Source organism: Gallinula chloropus, assembly GCF_964237585.1.
Source record: "Gallinula chloropus genome assembly, chromosome: 1".
NCBI lineage: Eukaryota > Metazoa > Chordata > Aves > Gruiformes > Rallidae > Gallinula > Gallinula chloropus.
In genome coordinates this window covers 14,146,376-14,165,496 of record NC_140085.1, presented here as the reverse complement: position 1 = coordinate 14,165,496, position 19,121 = coordinate 14,146,376, and the positions used below count along the sequence as shown (strand labels likewise).

The 19,121-nt window shown below is 39.6% G+C and overlaps 1 protein-coding gene across 1 annotated transcript in view; it reads left to right on the top strand.

The window, feature by feature from the left end:
• The window catches only part of RELN (reelin), a gene marked incomplete at its 5' end in the record, with an annotated part of 289,955 nt that overhangs the window by 163,166 nt on the left and 107,668 nt on the right, over positions 1 to 19,121 (top strand). The window contains 4 exons of the mRNA XM_084269735.1: positions 9,003 to 9,148; positions 13,660 to 13,811; positions 16,762 to 16,874; positions 18,550 to 18,758. Coding sequence (XP_084125861.1) covers positions 9,003 to 9,148; positions 13,660 to 13,811; positions 16,762 to 16,874; positions 18,550 to 18,758 — 620 coding nt within the window. The remainder of the gene's footprint in view (positions 1 to 9,002; positions 9,149 to 13,659; positions 13,812 to 16,761; positions 16,875 to 18,549; positions 18,759 to 19,121) is intronic.

Below are 19,121 nucleotides of genomic sequence, written 5' to 3'. Positions count from 1 at the left end.
CTGTTGTGTTTGAGATAGATCATTTGCCAATTTTATTAGTTTTCTGTCATTTCCCTGGTCCAAGATTGAATGTGCAAGCTCAAAAACTGAAGTTAAGGACAACCACCACCATAGAAGTCTTAATAGTTCATGTCCGTGCAATGTTTTGAGTACATAAGAATAGCATGGATACTAAACCACCTGTGTCTGGAATTTTTACAGAAAAAAATGGGAAAAATCTATACTGGGAAAAACCAGTATAGATCGTTACAGAAAACAGAGCAGTGATGTATTTGGTTGTGATGTGTTAACCCAGTGATACTCTTTACCTTTGAGAGGAGTTGCAGAACTGCTGTCTCATAGCAGTTTCAACTGCTCTTCACTTGGTGGCTGAAGGTTGAAGTCAGCAGGTCAGCTTAGTTTGTTTGGTCTGCAGGAGCTGGGGACCACACCTGAGGTTGTCTGTGCTGCTGAGCTGCGAGCATGCAGCCTGCAATAGCATGGGATGGGAGCAGGAGTGGAAGGTCTGTTCCAGCCTTGCTGAGCAACTTGGGTTTAGGACCAGGGAGTGGTACCTGATGAATATTATTCGCTACCAGTGACATGACCATTACATCCTGAAAGTGTCCCAATCCCAATATCCTGATAAAGTAAATCCCTTAAGTAACAGGTCATTACCATTCAGCTCGTTTTATATTCCCAGAAATGCATGTCAGCATAGCAGAAGAGAAATTTGCATAAAAAGAGAGTGGGAAAAATGAACACTGACACTCAGAAAAATCTGCTGAAAATGTGTCCATTAAACTCCGTGACCTTCCATCACCCCTAAGCACATCGGGGCAATGCACATCCTAGATCTGTGAGCCCCTGCTGAACCTGTGTTGTGTGTCACTGAGCAGGGAAGACATGCATGCAAGCATAGGAGTTTGACCAGAAAAGAGGCTGATTATACTATGCCCAACCCCCAGCTCCAGAGCAGATTTCCAAATCTCTGAATGCTCTGTTAATTAATAGAAATGCTGTTGGATTGTCTTCTTTCAAAACAAGCATCCTGATATTCCATATATATCTTTATTGGGTTTAGTTATTTGTACTAATGTAAACAAGATTTTTTCCCCATTTTTTAGTTTCAAATTCATGTTTTAAAAAAGGATTGAGGTACCCATTATCTTAACTAGATCAAATATATTTGTTTGCAGGAGGAAAGATGTTGCTCTAGGTGTGTCTAGTCACACTATGCTCTAGTGTGAAAGTGGCAGATTGAAATCACTATAACCTTACATTGGGCAAAATTATACACATACAGATGATTCTGAAAGGACTCTTTCGTTTTCAAATAAGATATATCAAGGCAGTATGTGGTCTGTGGGCTAAACCCAGACTTCTAGCCAGCTGCTTTGCCTTGCAGGAGCCCTTATGCACCAGATCTCCATGGGAAGAATCAATCAGGCTTCCTCTTGCACCTTTATCTGAGAGCCATTCCTACTTCTCTGTGGGTGGAAGGAGGAGTGTGAGAGGGGAGGAGAAGTGAAGAAAGTGGAGCTGTGTGCACAAAACCTGTCGACCAGCTCCCTTCAGTGAGAGTGTGGGCACACTGAGGCATCCATACATCCATAGGACTGGATCTCAGTCTGATTCCATTCATGGAATTGGTCTTGGATTTTTTTTGTTAAGAATCACAATTCCAATTAAAATAATAATATTAATACTTAGATATGATGTGTAAGGGGTCATTGGAACCGATAGGTCATTGACCATGGGCTGTGAGTTGTTTGAGCAGCTGAGAATCGCTGTCAGGCAGCGATGCTGAACCTGCACCTTTTTCCATGCCAGTTCCCCGTGGCTCGGAAGTGTGGTGGCGGGTGGCAGGGAGCCAGCCTTAGCTTTGAGCTGGCATCAAAGCACCAGGGGTCTTTCCTGCCTCCTAGAAGGAAAGAATTTGGTTTTGCAGATCACTGTGAGATGCACATTAATAAAAACAACATGAACTGACCCATTAGATACCGAAGAGTAGAAACTGCTTCAGTTGACTCTTTCTCACTCTAATTTTACAGTGTTGTAATTACACATCATTACTTTCAGAAGAACAGATGAGATTTAATCATGCTCACTGCAGAGTGCTAGAAACATCAGTAGCTCCCAGTAAGATAGAGGAATATTTCAGTTCATGCCAGTGAAATGAGTCATTAAGGAAATCGGTCATCGCCAGAATGACCAGTGTTGTACAAACATTGTGAAATGTCCTATAAAATTAAGAACGATACAAATCATACAAATTGCTCATAAACAAGCGCAGTGTTTTGAGAACCAGCCTTTGAATAACAGTCTATAACCAGAAATAATGAGTGAAAACACACTTTATAAACTGTTTATTACTACATCACAGGACAAGTTTCATCCCGTTGTTTCGGAAAGGGAAAGTGCACTATAACCTTCCGTTCATCTGCTCTGCTTGTGCAGCCAAGGTTTTCATTCTGCAACCTACGTTAAATGATGTAAAAATGTAGCATGAGGGAAAGATTCAAGTCCTGTTTAATCTCATGGGAAAGTATTCTAATCACATTGTGGTTTTTCCTTTGGTTAAAGAAGGGACTTCAGGACAGAATCATTAACAGTCAAATCCACAGAATTTAGAATTGAGAATCTTACCTGAATTCCTTCATTGTCCCTTTGCTGGCTAAGACATTGCATACAGAGTATGATTTTATCACAGTGGAATCTATCCTTGAACCTGTTATCATGTCAAAATCTAATTTTTTTTTTAAAACCTGCATGACTCATTCCCAGAAAGACACAATATCTAATTTATAGCTCCATTGACAATGCTGCTTTAATTAATTTTCTTCATCTTTTTTCTTGTTCCTCTGCTTCCCGTATCTCATCTGTTTGCATTGCCTAGATTTTAATTAAAAAAACCTCTCCTCTCTAAGGAGCAATCTGAAGTGGCAAAAATAATCACTTAAAATATTACAGTCATTAAAAAATTGGCTGTGGTTAAAGCCATGCATTTTCAATTTGCCGACAAACGATATTTTTGTTTCCTTTTAAAGCACGTTTTGTATTTGAATAGCATACGCCAGCCAGCCTGGCTATCAGAGATGCTCCTCCAGCTGGGTGGGCTGCGTGACAACTCCTTAATGGGGGAAATTGATGGCCCTCTGCTCGTGTAGAGGTGAAGGCATACTGGGCAGATTTCTTTCCATCTGCCGTCAGCCCTTTGCAAGCTGGCACTGCCCAAATGCCCAACACATTCATTCCAATGCAGGAAATGTCGCCAAAAACTAAATTGTGAGGCTACAGCTGTCTGAAAGAATCATCAGGGCCATTAGGCTCAGGAGAGATAATATGAAGAGGTGCATCAATGTTCATCTCTGATAAAAATCTAATTAAATGATGGTAAAGATGACTGTGGCTACTTTAAAAGCACAGAGGTGAACAACATTTTCATGCGAGTGTGAGGATGAGCCTTGGGAAGATGATATGCAGCACCTCAGCCAAAAATCTGTTACACTGAGGAATTTCACACTAGTGTTTCCTGTTGATGCTTCTCCGAATGGCACAGTTGTATCATTTAGTTGCCCTCTGTTCTCCTCTCCAAGTAAAGCAATCCCATACTGTAAAGCAAAGAGGTATTTATTGATTCACAAGTTTGACTGGAACAACCAGGACAAAAGCTGGTTTAGATGAACTTCAGTGCTTCTGTTTACATTCCCAGTCTTTGTCTTTTGAGCTTCTGAAAATCTTCAGAGCTGTGTCCTTAGCTGCAACTGTGGCATAGGCTGATCTGGTTGATGCCTGTGCTACTCCACATATCAGGGTGAACAGAAGCCTTCCAGTGATCCCTTCCAGCCAACAGGCCACACTGAGGGTAGCAGGTGTCTCCTTATGTGGTGCTCTCACGTATGTCTTTAAAAATAGGGAGATTGTTATGGCATGGTACATGATGTAGGATCACAAACCTGACATGAGGTCTGTAAGATATTTAGGTGTCGTGGAAAGTTGGTCAGTATTTATTTATGAAAACATAAATAGGTCCCATTGGAAAGTACCTGCTTCACCAAATTTGATTTTTGGTCTGCTTTTGCTGACCAATGGTTTTGAGCAGTCCTATTTGAAACCCTTCTGCATCTCAGATGATCAAGAGGCTTTCCAAAAAGCACCTGCCAAAAATATGAAAGTTGTAGGTAGAAAATATAAGGAGTATAGAGTAGGATAAAGACAGTGACACACTCTTGACAAAAGCTTGATTTTGAAACCATGCACTACTCTCTCCCATGTTCTGTGTCTTGAAATTATTAGCCCTCACAATGTACAGCACAAAGCTCACCTGAGTTAATAAGACTTGCTGGTTCTCAGACAACTTGGCTAAGAACTGCCCTGATAGACTAGAAGTATTCAGACAACAGCAATTTTAGCATGAAAATGTATTTTTTTGTAGCAGTGATACCGTTGTAGCATCAAAGAGACCTGAGCAAGGAACGTACAGCTGCTGCCTCTTCAGACACAAACCAAAAAGACAGCCTGTGTCCCAGGAAATTGCTATCCATTTATAAAACAGGACATAAGCTGGGGCTGGGGAGATGTGAGAGGAAAACGAAATACTGCAAGAGGGCAGAGCAGTCATCCTGGTAAGCAGTGCATTCTTTGGTGTAATCAATGACAAGGCCTGTTGAGGAAAGCACTAAGGAAGTGTCTCAAGGACGTTCATCTTGTGGGTCATTTTCCAAGCCTGTTGGGAAGAAAGGACAAGGGCATGCAAGTTTGGTCATCTCAGCAACAGGTATAGTGGCAAGCATCAGCAATCAAGAAAAAGTGCACGTGGGAGATGGTGGAGGCAGATAATGATGAGCCATGCACGGCTTAACAGTAGGGAAAAAGCATTGACACTTTAACTATCCAGTAGACAAACTTCAGACAAACAGATATTTCAGAGTGAAGATTATATTGAAAGCAAATCTAAGCATGCTGATACAGGAATGCATCCAGCCAATTTTCATTTTGCCCTATTCATTACAAGCAATAGCTTAACAATTGCAGCTAGTGAATAATAGTACTGGTAGTGCCAGATTAAATTAAACTAGGGGTTTTTTCCACTTGGGATGACCACAGTCCCTGAACAGAACTTGGCTTCTCTCCATTTGGCAACAGGCAGAGATTGTTTATTTAGTAATACAACAGTTTACTTATGGCAGGCTGATAGTCCCACTCTGGTTTCAAACAATGGGAAATAGCTGCTGTCATGAAGTGGTTCCATTCAAGTGCCTGCAAGTGTCCCCTCTTCTATTATGTAGGTGATTTGGGAGAAAACTTTGCGTAATGAATGTTACCAGATTTGTCAAAAGATTCATTCTCTAAATTAATTTTTCCTCACCAATTAGTTAACTTTTCAGTGTCCTAATTTGTTCAAGGACAAGTAAAAGCGTGTTTCGTATGCTTTTAATCTCCTTTTAAATACAAAATTAAGCTCTGGTTTAGTTCTGGACCAACAGCTGATGCTTCCATGGTAACAAGAAGAAATGTCCTACAAGTTGCTGTCATTTGGCCTTTTTAATTACAAAATTTGCACTGCAAGCTGATTTGATCTTATCTTGTAAGTCACTGACCTGCAAACACAAAAGAAACAGAAAAGAAATTTGACTCTTAAATTCGTAAGAGAGAACTCTATATCTACATATATGTAGATGCAGTATGTCCAGTTTAGGGAGAACTTAATCCAGTCAGTCTGAAAACACAGCACATGTTCATTCCACATTTTTAATCAGTTTAGAGTGATGAAAAAAAAAACCCTGTAAAATTCAGCCCTTAAGTACTGGAAGTATATAGGCTACCCCTGAAAGTGTAAAGGCTTTAATTAGGGTGAAAAGAGGCAGAGTATGTAAGTTGTAGTTTAGTTCTTCATTTCTAAATGTTTGGATTCAAATCTTGGGTTTAACCCAAGAGAAAACAAGTCTGATGGTTTCAATTCAGTCTCTAATCTGTCCAAACGCTATTACAAAACCACAAAATAATCCAACACAGCAGCATCCTGGATGTTGAACAAGGCTGACAAGGTAGATGGGGAGTGCTGGTGAAGGACCATCTCCTGTGGAGCTACTTTTGCTGCTGGAAAATTTGGCTGAGTGCTTTTTGAGGCTATTGACCCCTCAGCAGCACATCAGATGAGAAAAGAAAAAAAGAAAAAAAGGAAAATTGAAAGAAAAATATGGAAGATCATTGTGATCATTGTGATTCATTGTGTTGATGAATATATGGATCATGAGCATAAGAGCAGCATGGTTTATGCAGGTGGGGCTGATCCTCACCTGTTTTTCCCATGGACATGTCCAGTGGCCCAAATGGTAGCACTGGGGAAAAATGTACCAGAAAATTCTGTCTCTTCCTCAAAATTTTAAAACCCATATATGTGTTTTGAGGATCTTTCTTACTTTCTGTAAAGATAATGAGGTCCCACTGTTGGTTTCATAGCCATGTAGAATACCAGGAGTCAAAACCCAGTCTGAACTGTTCTTCTGTGTAGCTGTTTCACGTGAGATTCAAAGTTAACATGAGCAGAGGTTTATTTTAGCATATGTTGTCTAGGTCATTAATACATAAAATATGAATAAAATACATGTTCATAGATACTGTGTAGCTGTCTCTGAAGGCACAGAGATACTTTTATAGAACTAATGAAATAAATGATGCTGCTGTTTGATCATACACCACTGTACAAATAATTATATATTCACCCTATTGCCAAACTGCCCATTTTATTTATCTTGACAACCTAAATGGAAACTCCATCAGACATACTTTAGTAAATATTCCAAAGTCTGTATCTATTTGTTCACTAAGAGATGAAGGGTTGCATATATATTTGAATTGAGTTTTAGCCTGAATTTTTATTTTTAGTGCATTAACTTGACTGCCTGCAGATAATAGTAGTTTTGTGGCAGAATGATTGACAGGAAAAGGACACTTCATTTCTGTTCAGCAAATGAATACAATTCTGAAAAGCAAAATAAACAAATTAGTCTTAAAATTCTGATCTTAGCAACACCTATGAGCATGAAGGATAACATCAGTGAACAAAAGCCACTTCTCAGTCAATTATAAATAACTGCATAGTGCAAACAGTGTTTTTCAAAGAGAAGTGAAATACAAAACTGTTTCATTAATTTCTACTAGTTCTAAAATATTTGATGGGTAAATTATTTTGCCTTTTCAGTGTCAGCTGCGGCATACATGGGCACTGTGCATATGGTGCATTAAGTGAGTAAGGAGACTCGTGGAAAAATATATTTAATTTCTGTGATAAATTTTCAACACTTCAAAAATCTTTCTATTGCTTTGACCTTTCTCTGGAAGAAAAATAACAGCAATTTGTTTATTTTAGCAGTTGAAACCATCTTTACATTTTTATAGTGTGTTTATTTCTTTGAGTGATATTTAGTCAGTATTAATAGACAGAGTTGTTGTCTACATACAAAAATCAGACTCCAAGTCAGATTTTTTCCTAACAATGTGTAGGCACCTCTAGAAATGTAGTCACAAACTTCATTCCTAAATATAAATTGATTGCTAAGTTATGGGCAACCACACTTGAAAATAATCAACAGAAGAATTCTAATTATATCCTTTTTTGCCTTGATAAATGAAGAAGGAGTTACAGAATGTGACAAAATGTGTTATTTTGTACTCTGCTTTTAAAATCCCATAGAGATGTACTGGGCAGTTTTCATTTCTTGCCACATCTTTCCCTTTGTTAAAAATTTAATTCACATATTCACATATGTGGCACTACTGTGACCTTTTTAAAAGCAGAAGAGGTGATTGTCATGCTTTCCGTTGGCGCGTTATGAAGGGGTTCAGAGACAAGAGGGCACTGCATAGATGATACTGAAAAGGTCAATGCAATTTGGAATTATTATATTTCTTTCTTGGATGTTGAACTGTGCTTAAGAATGTAGAATTATTCTAATTAGTAATTTCTTATTTCAGATTTCTCTTTAGATGCAACCAAGATTTCCCCCTCCCTGCCCGCTAAAAGTGATTGAGCAAATTACTACTTTTATCAGCATTTGTTTTAAAATGAACAATTCAATAAAATTCTAAGTTCTCAGTTTGCATTGAGGCCAGGTAGAACTTTAGAAACTTACAGTATCTGCTTCAGAGACACAGATTTTACAGATTTTTACCATTTTATCAGACACAGAAGAAGGCGAAAGTAGGATGGGAGAAAAGAAGATCTGTACTGTAACCCTCATGCGCTTCTCACAGACAGCTTCTCCCAGGTCAATACTCCTGGAGTGTCATGGTAGTCAGGACACATTGGGGCAGATCTGTGACTTCATTGGGTGCTGCTGAAATGGTATATATAGAAATACAATATGAGAAGCCGATGTGTTGGGTTAGGGGGCAGCCTCAGGACTACGAAGACTGCTGTTATCACAAGACCTAGTTGCCTATAGATCTGTTTGTTACGCTATGTGAATTAAATATGGCAAATACAGACTTTCCACCTGTAGACTTCAGGCCCAAAGTGTACTGTATGGCAACACATAGCAATTTTGCACACAAACACCTCTTCTGGAAAATTTCAGGCATAGAAATTTGACATGTTTCACAGCAAGAAACTCTGACGTGGATGAGATACCTATAGCAATATTTGGTATATTTATAAAGTTATTTGTACACTTATAAAGTTATTTGTATACTTATAAAGTTATTTGTATGTGCCAAATATAAAGGCAATGCTTCAAAGTAAAAATAAATACCCAAAGATCTGGTAAATGTCTTTCCTATGCAAAAACAGTTTTACAATGGTCTGTAGTGCATTTGTAGGAAAGAAGGTTGGGATTAGGACACAGTCATCATCAGAGGTAGGCCAAGAAATGGAGAAGATGACCGTCCATTTTTTATTTTCTTTTGGGCATTGGTGAGTCATTAGATGATGTACAGGTCACTCTGAGCTGTGGCATGTGAGTGGGACACCTTACAAACCCAATATAACATTACCTCCCTTGTGCTCCTTTTGACCACAGCATAGCTGCCAGTCAGATGGAAACTCCATCTACTTCCACGGGACAGAAGGCAGCGAGTTCAACTTCGCTACAACCCGAGACGTGGACCTTTCCACAGAGGATGCTCAGGAGCAGTGGGCAGAAGAGTTTGAGAGCCAGCCCAAAGGGTGAGTACCCCTCACCTCTGTAGGGCTGTAGGACTAGAACAAATAGAAATACAGTAAATGATGGGTGAGTGTGGATTTTAGGAAGGAACAAGTCCAGAAAGATCAGGAGGAACAGTCTGTCTCCAGACCATCCTGTCACCAAAGTTTTTAATGAAAAATTGTGCTCATGAATTATGTAGTCATTCTGAAGAAACACACAATGTTGATCTGCTTTTTCATTCTGTCACAGCTGAGTGCTGTTAACAAACTCATATCCATATGAAATCAAATTCCTTGAGAAATTCAACCCCTGTGGAACCCTGCTGTGGGCTGTACTTTGCCAAGAGAGAGCTCCTGCTTGTGCAGAAGCCTCCAGGTGTCAGAGAAGGAGGAGGTTGAAGCAGGACAGCTGAAGCAGCTGCCTGCTTCCACCTTCCAGCACTAAGGGCATGGCCATACCTGCCATGCGAGACCTTAGGATCTGGCTGATAATTTCCTACATTAAACATATATTGGGATTCGAAGAGTACCTGTAAAGACAGATCTGACTGCTGTGAGGGCATGGGAAGTTAAAAAAACATCCGGAACAGCAGAAGTACTAATCTTACAAAAACATGGATGGCTAAATTCTGACAAAAAGAATTAGCTGATTGATTAGTTTTTATTTAAAAAATAATAATTTGTTTGTTGCTGTAACCCCAGGGCAATAAGGAACATACACTGTTAATTTATGGGTCTCTACTGAATGTTGATTTTAACCTACAAAGTGCTTCAGGTCATTAGCACCTGATTCAAATGCTGCCTATGCTGTGCTGAAGTTAAAGAGCACTGTTTACAGAAGACATGCTAATAAGAGTGTGGTTTATTTGGGGCTCACAGCAAAAATATTCACTGTGAACTCTGTCCTAGGTTGAATAATCAACCTATGGCACAGCGGGTGCTGTTTCAGACAAAGGAAAGGGAATGAGTATGTCTGCACGGTATGCACAGCGGACATGGGAGATATGTTTGAGATATTCTCTTAGTCTCTTTTCCATATTGTAAAAAAAGACCAATGTGAGTGTTACCTGAGGACATCTGCCCTGTCTGTAGATCTGTCTCTTCTGGACCATGTGTTTAGTTGTTCTACATCAGGCCAGACCCCTCATCATCATTACCTCCTTCGATAATGAGTAACTATCTTTTAAAAATTAATCACAGTAATAAATACTGTGAGTCAGTAGAAATATAGGATTAAAATGCTTCTGCCATACCCTGGTTAGCAAAAGCCCAATTTCTTCCCTGTCACACACTACCAAGCTCCGATCTGCAGGTGCCAGCGCCCTCAGCTCTGAGCGAGGTGGGACGCAGCCAGCAGATTCATTTTGCACTCTCACCCTGCGTGCAGTCCCAGGTACCAGGTCCTGATCTGGCCCTCTGCCTGTCAAATCTTGGTGGTGTGACAGCCTGCCCTAGCAGGGGTGAAATTTGTTTACCGAGGCACTAATTGGCCAGCCCAAGGTTTCACAACTTCTACGTTTATTTGCTTTCCAAATTTTATTCTATATTGGAAACTTGTCTCTTTCAATTGTTGCTATAAGAATGGGAACTTAAATTTCATGCAGCCATGAAAACACACTGAACTTAGATGATACTATGGAATACATCCCCATCATACAGAATTGTCACCATTATTGTCATTGCAACATTTACATGGAGATTTGCTTTGGGAACTGTACACTACTGCAAATAGATGAGCTTTCGTAATTCCTTCTGAGAGAAATATTTTTGAATGCTATTTGAACTATATATGAAATATTGTTTTACTGTACTCAAATAGTCACAGAAACACTTTATACCTGAGACAGGGCTCGCAAGAAGTTCTCAGGCTCCCCTTTTTTAACATCAGGTGGAGCCTGTCAGCTCTGAATCATAGATTCACAGACTGGTTTGGAAGTGACTTCAAAGCCAGTCTAGTCCCACCCCCCCCATGCCATGGGCAGGGACACCCTCCACTAGACCAGGTTGCCCAAAGCCCCATCCAACCTTGCCTTGAACACTGCCAAGGAGGGGGCAGCCACAGCTTCTCTGGGAAACCTGTGCCAGGGCCTGACCACCCTCACAGAGAAGATTTCTTCCTTATGTCTAATCTAAATGTCCCCTCCTTCAGTTTAAAGCCATTACCCCTTGTCCTATCACTCCATGCCCTTGTAAACGGTTGCTTGTAAACAGTTCTCAAAGGAAAGGAAAAGCATCTCCAAAAGGAGAGTAAAAGGGTCACCACCACCTTCCTCTGCACCAAGTGCTTGCAGAGGTGAGAAATAGAATCATAGAATCATAGAATCATAGAATCATAGAATGGCATGGGTTGGAAGGGACCCCAAGGATCATAGAGCTCCAACCCCCCTGCCACAGGCAGGGCCACCAACTTCAGGCCTGGATCTACACAAGGTTGCCCAGGGCCCCATCCAATCTGGCCTTGAACACTTCCAGGGTTGGGGCATCCACTACGTCTCTGGGCAGACTGTTCCAGCACGTCACCACATCTGGAAGGGCTAAACAGTGAGGGCAGGGGCACTTATCATTGTTTTTAATAATCAGTTGATCAGAATTTTTTTGCATGTCCCACCTAAAGCAGTAGGCTACATTGAAAAGGAGTAGTTAGTACCACACATCTTCCTGTTGTCATTGTCTCTTTAATTGCATGCATTAGGGCCTGATCCTAAAAGTGGACAGATCCTCACACCAGGCTGCCTCTGGTCTCCCTAGCAGAGACACTGGTACTCTATTTCCAGTAGATCTAGTTTATATCTATATATCGTTCTATCACTGGTTTCAAGAATCATGTGAGGGACAAATCAATTCAAGTATAATGTTAAATCAAGAATGGCTACATCTTTGTCATGCCAGCAGTCAGGTTCCTTTTCCATTTATCCTTACAGACATTGTGTTGATGTATTTCTATTTAAGTGCCAGGTTTTTTTAATGCTGTAGGACTTTGTGGTTTTTCATTTCTAATGCTGCCTAAAAGGAGAAGATCCCTGGAAACACTCATGATCTGCATCATTCATGACCCCCGCGTTGTTTTGTGGGTCAGTACAGAGAGTGTTTTAATTGAGCTAAATAGAGCATATAAAAGATCAATGGAGCATTGTGAGATTTGCTCGTGTAAGTTAAAGTAGACACAACCGTTTAATTTTGTACTTGCCTTCAGCCCAAGAGACCCATTTTCAAAATTGCATTTTGATTGTATTATACATTACCTTTAAAAAGTCTGCACAACAGAATTAGGGTTAGGTTAAACTGTGCTTCCATTGAAATACCTGTGTTTAGATCATAAAGCTTTTCAGTGGTTCTAAGCTCACTAATTCTTGGGTAAATGACTGACGGTTTTAAAGCAGGATTGCCAAACAGCCATGTTGCTGGTCTGTCGCAGCTTAGTTCAGTAGGGAAACTGGCAGTCTTAAGGAGATCCTAGAAATACATTTTGAAATAGTTAAAATGGTTAACCCGATCAATAGACTGTTAAATTCTTGCAATAGCAGGTTTTGAAATTGTTGTGTGGCCCATTGCTGCTAGAGGTTGTTTGGGCTGGAAGTGGAAAGGAAAAGGCTCTGCCTTCCCACAAACATTTCTGAACTTCAGTGTTTTCTCGTTCATCCTGCCTCATGCTGTCTAGTTAAATGATTGGAATATCAGGATTTAGTGATTCTAAATAATATCGTTGCTTTATCAGCCTTATAATTTTAAAATGCTTTATTATTAATTGATTAAGACTTCAATATGAATAAATAATGTACTGGACCAAAATAAAGTACAAGTTTTCAACAGTTTCTAATCTTTCAAAATATTTTAATCAAGTTTTGAAGAAACCAACACTTGCAAGATGAAAACATATTTTCAATAAAGATATTTAATTGAAAAATTCTGCAACAGCTCTTTTAATTATCACTGAATAAAAATAAGATAAAATGTCGTACAGAAAAAACGGAAGATTGTATCATCACATATTAGAAACACAGCAGTCTTTTTTCATGCTGTTCATGTGTTAGTTAAAAACTGTTACCCTAAATGCTCAAAAAGATGAAAAGAGAGCATTTTCTGCTCTTACCTACATATTTAATGACTGTATAGCAGATATGGACATGTGCCTTTTCAAGTTTCATTGATCTATAAACCTTAGATTATCCAAAATGAAACAGAATGCAATTATATTTTAAGCATTTTTATGCCAGAAAAATAATGAAGAGGATAGATCAACACAACACTAAATATTTAGCAATAGCAATCATTAAAAGCCTAAATTTTAAAATAACTTCTGCTTTTCTGCCAATTTATTTAAAATATTTACACTCACTTTGTTTTATTGGAGTCAAGTGAGTTTAAAAACTAACATTGAATATCTAAGGCTTGTCACAGGGAGCGGATTTGAAACACTGCATTTTGCTGTCCTCTGTAAGAGCAGAAGCAGCTACATTTGTAAGTACAAATGAACTCCTAGAAAATGTTTTGTATGAAGTTGCACATTCGCTGTCCATTGTTGATATCTCCAGGTGGGACATATTTGGAGCCGTCACTGGTACTGAATGTGGGACGCTGGAATCTGGCTCAGCTATGGTATTTCTCAGAGATGGAGAAAGAAAAATATGCACTCCATACATGGACACTACAGGTTACGGCAACTTACGCTTTTATTTCAGTATGGGTAAGTATATCTTCCTAATGTAATACAACATGTGGAGCATGAGAAATTTAAATTGCACAATGTGCATAGAATTAACATAAATACTCCTCAGAAGAGAACATCTCTGATTCATAACTGTGATGCCCGTGAGGGTGTAAGACTGACCACTCTCCCTCAGACCAAGAGCCCACCTTTCTGGATGCCCACACAAGTATAACCAAACATGGTGGGCACCTGAACAGGCCTCCCAAAAATATTATTCAAATGGCACTGACTTGCAGATTAAAATCTCTCTGAACCATACAGGGCATTCTGGGTTTAATAGCCCTTGGTGGACATTTCTTCCATGGATTTATCCAAAAGTTTTTGGCACCAGGTCAAAACAGCATAATATAGAGGTTACATGAAGGTATGTTCATGTAAGATCAGCATCTAAACTTCCTTTATACTTAGAGGAGATGGAGTTAGTAGCATTTCTGGAAAAACCCATTCAGCTCAGCATGAGATATCTGTGCTAGGCCAGCTGAGTAGATCCCTGGACTCCATTGAAAGCTTGGGTTGGATCTCTCTTTACATTAAGGAAGCTTAAACATCTGGTGTGCACTCTTGTTTGGTCCTCAAGCAGGGTTTGTCACACAAGCACAGGTGGAAAACAGAATCACAGAATCACAGAATCACAGAACCCCACATTGTGCTAAATTGTCTCACATCTCCTATGTGTTTCATCACTTACCAAAAAAGCACAGTTGGTACTAGTGTTTAATCAACTGAACCTGCCTGTTGTGCCCACAAGATCCTGTAACAGCTCCATAAAAATTCTTCATGTGAAGGAGCATCTTGAGCTGTATCTTCTGATTTCAGTCAGTGGCCCTTACGCCCTTATCAGAAGATACAGTAATGTCTTTGTCAGTCTTGCCACACCATAGAGGACTTGGTACCAGTTATAGTTCCAGTTATAGTACCAGTTATACCCTCCCACAGTCATATCCATGTAGACCTTGGTATTAATCCATCCAAGTAAACAGAATTGCACCTGAGGATAAGAGTAACACAGAGGTGGGACAGATTTACCTGGTTGAACCCATAGAGTTGTTACTGCTCAAAAGCTCTACTATACTCATTAACATTTTCCTCTGCTACTTTATTGGCCCAGAATGGTCACATAAAGTATGCTACAGTGTGCTGCAGCCTTGGACAAGGTATGGCCTATATGTGTCATCCTAGAGAAACACCAGCACTGGTGGTGTTAGAATCACTTGTGGCCCTTCCCTGCTAGGACAAAGTGCAAACTCAGTCCTTTGCCCGGGCTAAAAAAGCAGCCAAGAACAAGCCTGCCCTGCCACTTCCCTCCCCACTGTTATTGTCAGTGCAGCTGCATTAGTTTGACGTTGCAACAGACAGACCAAAATCCCCATGAACATTGTAGTTACCATTCAGTACCTTACAGTGTTTTTCCAAAACTTTTATTTACACATAAAGGAAATTGCATGAGGTTAGTCTCTCAACACCACATTTAGAGGAGGTGAGGGGGTTTGCTTAGAAGTAGAGAATAATAGAATAATAAGGGAGGAAGCAGAGACTAAGCTTGTGACCTCCACAAGCAACCTTCTGAATCAACAAGAAAAAAAACCCTTTATGTAATGAGTGTCAGACCTTGTTGCTGTCCTAAATTGTCGCACATCTCCTATGTGCAGCAGGAATTGTCAATAAAGCACAGGAAAAAGAGGATGCTTTTTCCCAGTTCTTCCAAGCATTACAACACCTGCAAGAAAAACAGGAAAGAAATTTGCTCAACCTTCTGAACTTAGGGGAGAAGTTGTCAGCACATGCAGGCACGGAGGATAGTGGGGTATTGCTTGAAAAATGTATTCTGTAAGTACCTGTAAATTAAATAAATGATAGTTTAAACATTCAGATAAGCAGAGTATTTGAAAGGATGCATGACATTCCTTATTACAATATAATACACACCAAAGATCCACATGTTACCTGGTTCTCTAGATTGCTTTGCCCAGTTCAGTCCAAGACCATCTGCAGTGAAAAAAAGGAGAGAAAGTGTTTCTCGTGCAACTTTTCTACTTTACAGACCTTACAAAGTAGCTTCCTCACCCTGTTTTTTTCTGTTGTTTTGTTGTTTGTTTTTTTTTTTTAATGTGTAGCACCCATATTGTACAGGGAAATTATATTTTCTGTTTCAATTACAGATACATTGTCTTAAAAACATTTTTCCAGAACACCAAACTAGTGTGATGATGTCCACCTCGTAACTATGATGCTGAGCTTAATGCTCATATTTGCCAATACATCTGCTCTTTCGGAGAAGGTTAATAAGTGGTTTGGGTTCCACTGATATAAAGGTATTTCAAATGTTGCCCCATTGCAGTGAGGCAACCATGTCACACATGATTTGTGTGATACAACAGGCACCATCCATCCCTTTTAGGATATAGTGTAGACAGTATAATGTTCAGCAGAACAAATAAGATATGAAGCAGTCTTCCTCATTTCCTACTAACAGCAAATTCACAACTTCTAGACTATCAGCAGAGAAGCATGTAAGCGGTCCTCACATATGATGTGCGTGGCTGCACCGAGTGTGAGTACTAAATAACAGTTCACTGATGAGAACTCAAAATGCAGAGCATTTCTAAGTAAATAGGATTTAAAGCATGCAGATAGACGTATTGCTTTGGGCACAGCATTTTCTATTAAAATTATTTTGATAAGCTGGTTAAGAGAGGTACTTGAGGTTTTCATAATTGTCAACCCCCTTGATCTCTGGCATGGTGTATCTGATGAAATAATTCATATACACTGTGTCCTTAGGGCTGCTGTTCTTTTGTTTCATAGCCTAAGTTAAATAGCAGCTGGTTGTAATTATTTTCATAATTATGTCTGCATAATATGATTCCACTTTCCAATAACAAGGACTTCAATTAATGTTTTTCTCCCTCAAATGTGTGTTGTATAGGGGGAACTTGTGATTCTGGAGAATCCCATGAAAATGATGTCATACTTTATGCCAAGATTGAAGGCAGGAGGGAACACATACAGCTTGATACCCTGAGCTATGCTGCTTACAAGGTAAATTGTCTTAAACAAAGTAGTTGGATGGGATGAATAGATCAATCTATTTTCAAGCCATCACAACAGTGCTGTTTACTGAATTGCACAGGGACAGTTAGGCATGACCTTCCCAAACATGTAAATCGTGTACAGATATTGCAGCAATAGGTGCCTTTGCAGCACAGCTCTGCAGTTATTGATGATTACTGCAAATGATTACCCCAAAGCAGGACAACAGCATTGGCTATTGCGAGGGTAACAGGCAAATGGGCATTGAGAATGTATCACAAATAATTTACTCCTGTCTCCACTCAAGCTCCTGCTAACCATGGTTTAATAGTCAGGAACTACATCCTGAGGGATTCAGTTGTGGTGGGATCAGTGGCTGGGAGGAGAGTGACTCAGAAATGCCTTGATGTCTTTAGTGTGCCTGGTGCAGGAAATTTCCAATTTTATCTTTTTTATTTCCATTTTTAATACAGTTATGTGCTCTCTTAGAGGGTCTGCAGTGATGCAGGCATTATCTCAGCCATAGGATGTGACTGCTGGCAGTGTGTGCAGGCAGCTTCTCCGTGGATAGTGCAGCCTCCAATCAACCACACCCACCAACCACCTTCAGGCAGGACAGTAAGGACCTCAAGCTCACTGTCAGGGTCCTTCATGTTTAGGGCAAGGAAGCACTCAGACCATGTCTCCCTGGAGTAACCCAGCCCTGAGGTGTCCTTACTTTGCTGCCATAGAAATGGCAGCAAAAAATCAATACGTAATACACACACAAGTGGATGAGCTAGAGATTGAAATGCAGTAGGCTTATAGAGTGTGTGAAGATGTGGTGGTAACAGTGAAGCTGATTTCAAGCACAGGTCTGTGTGCTTTTCACTGTAACTTTAACATTCAGGGAGCAAATGTTTACTGTAGGGTTTGGCCTGAGTTTGGTTGAGTCACATGCATTGTTTCATTGTGCATGGCTTCCCTCCTTGCCTGCTTCTGTGTGAAAGACAGGGTAGAACTTTTTTAAAACTAAGGAAACTGTAATTGTAAAATAATAAAAAATTTATTGGAGAACTTGGGAAGAGATAGGATCTGAAATTACACTGACTTCATTGTGGAATTTATTTTAAAACAAGCAGTTTTAAAGCTGACATCCTCTTTTGACATAATAAAAGTCTAATTACATTGCTTTAGGACAAAGGCTAAGCTGTGTAAAGCAGTGCTTTCATTTATTTCAGCGACATAACATCCTCCCTGCATATGCCTGTGAACTCATGCTGTTACTCCATTCTCACATATTCACACTAGACATGCCGTTACCCTGAATTTGCTTCTGTGAGCTGAAAGGCTGCAGGATAAATATCATCTTCCACTATACATTGAGCACTGAAAAAATAAACTAGTGTTTTTCAGAACACAGACGGTACAGCCTTTTCTACACTGTCTTTACAACCAAGCAAACTGCTCCCACTAAGGTGATAAGCAGTGCTGGTATCCAGAGTGCTAACAACTATGCACATACTATAAAATATTTTATTTGGGGTTTTCTGTGGAAGAAGGTGGCTAAAAAATATTAACAGAAATGAAGCACATTTGGTTAGAACACATTTGAAGTTGCTTTTCTATTTTAAATAGCCCTTTTCTATATGACTTTTAAAATTTTATTTGTTTTATTTAAGCCTGATTTAATTTCTTTTTAAAGGTTCCATCATTGGTTTCTGTTGTCATTAGTCCGGACCTGCAGACTGTAGCCACCAAGTTTTGCCTGAAGCAAAAGAATCACCAAGTCCACAACAGGAATGTCTGGGCTGTGGATTACTTCCACGTCCTTCCAGTGCTCCCTTCCACAGTGACTCACATGATCCAGTTTTCCATCAATCTGGGCTGTGGAACTTATCAGCCTGGTAACAGGTACAAAAGGAGAAAATTCTCTTTTGATTATCTGCTTTCTTGTACATTTTGGTTTATAAGATCTATATGAGTATTTGATTTGTTTTTTATCTGAAAGAATGAAGCCAATTAATAATGACAAATATAAGATGCTGAAAAGCTAATGTTTCTCCTGATCTCCACAGGCCCAAATCTGTATATTTTATATGCAATTAGGAGTCTATTAAATAGCTTTCCAGGCCAAAACTTGCATTTCTTAGTCCACTACTCTGACATATGGTCATTATTTCAGAGCAACCTTTGCTTCAGTTTCTAATGGATATGAGATTTACATCTAAAAACTGTGTAAGGGGGAAGGTAGTGAAGACAACAGCAGAAACCTGT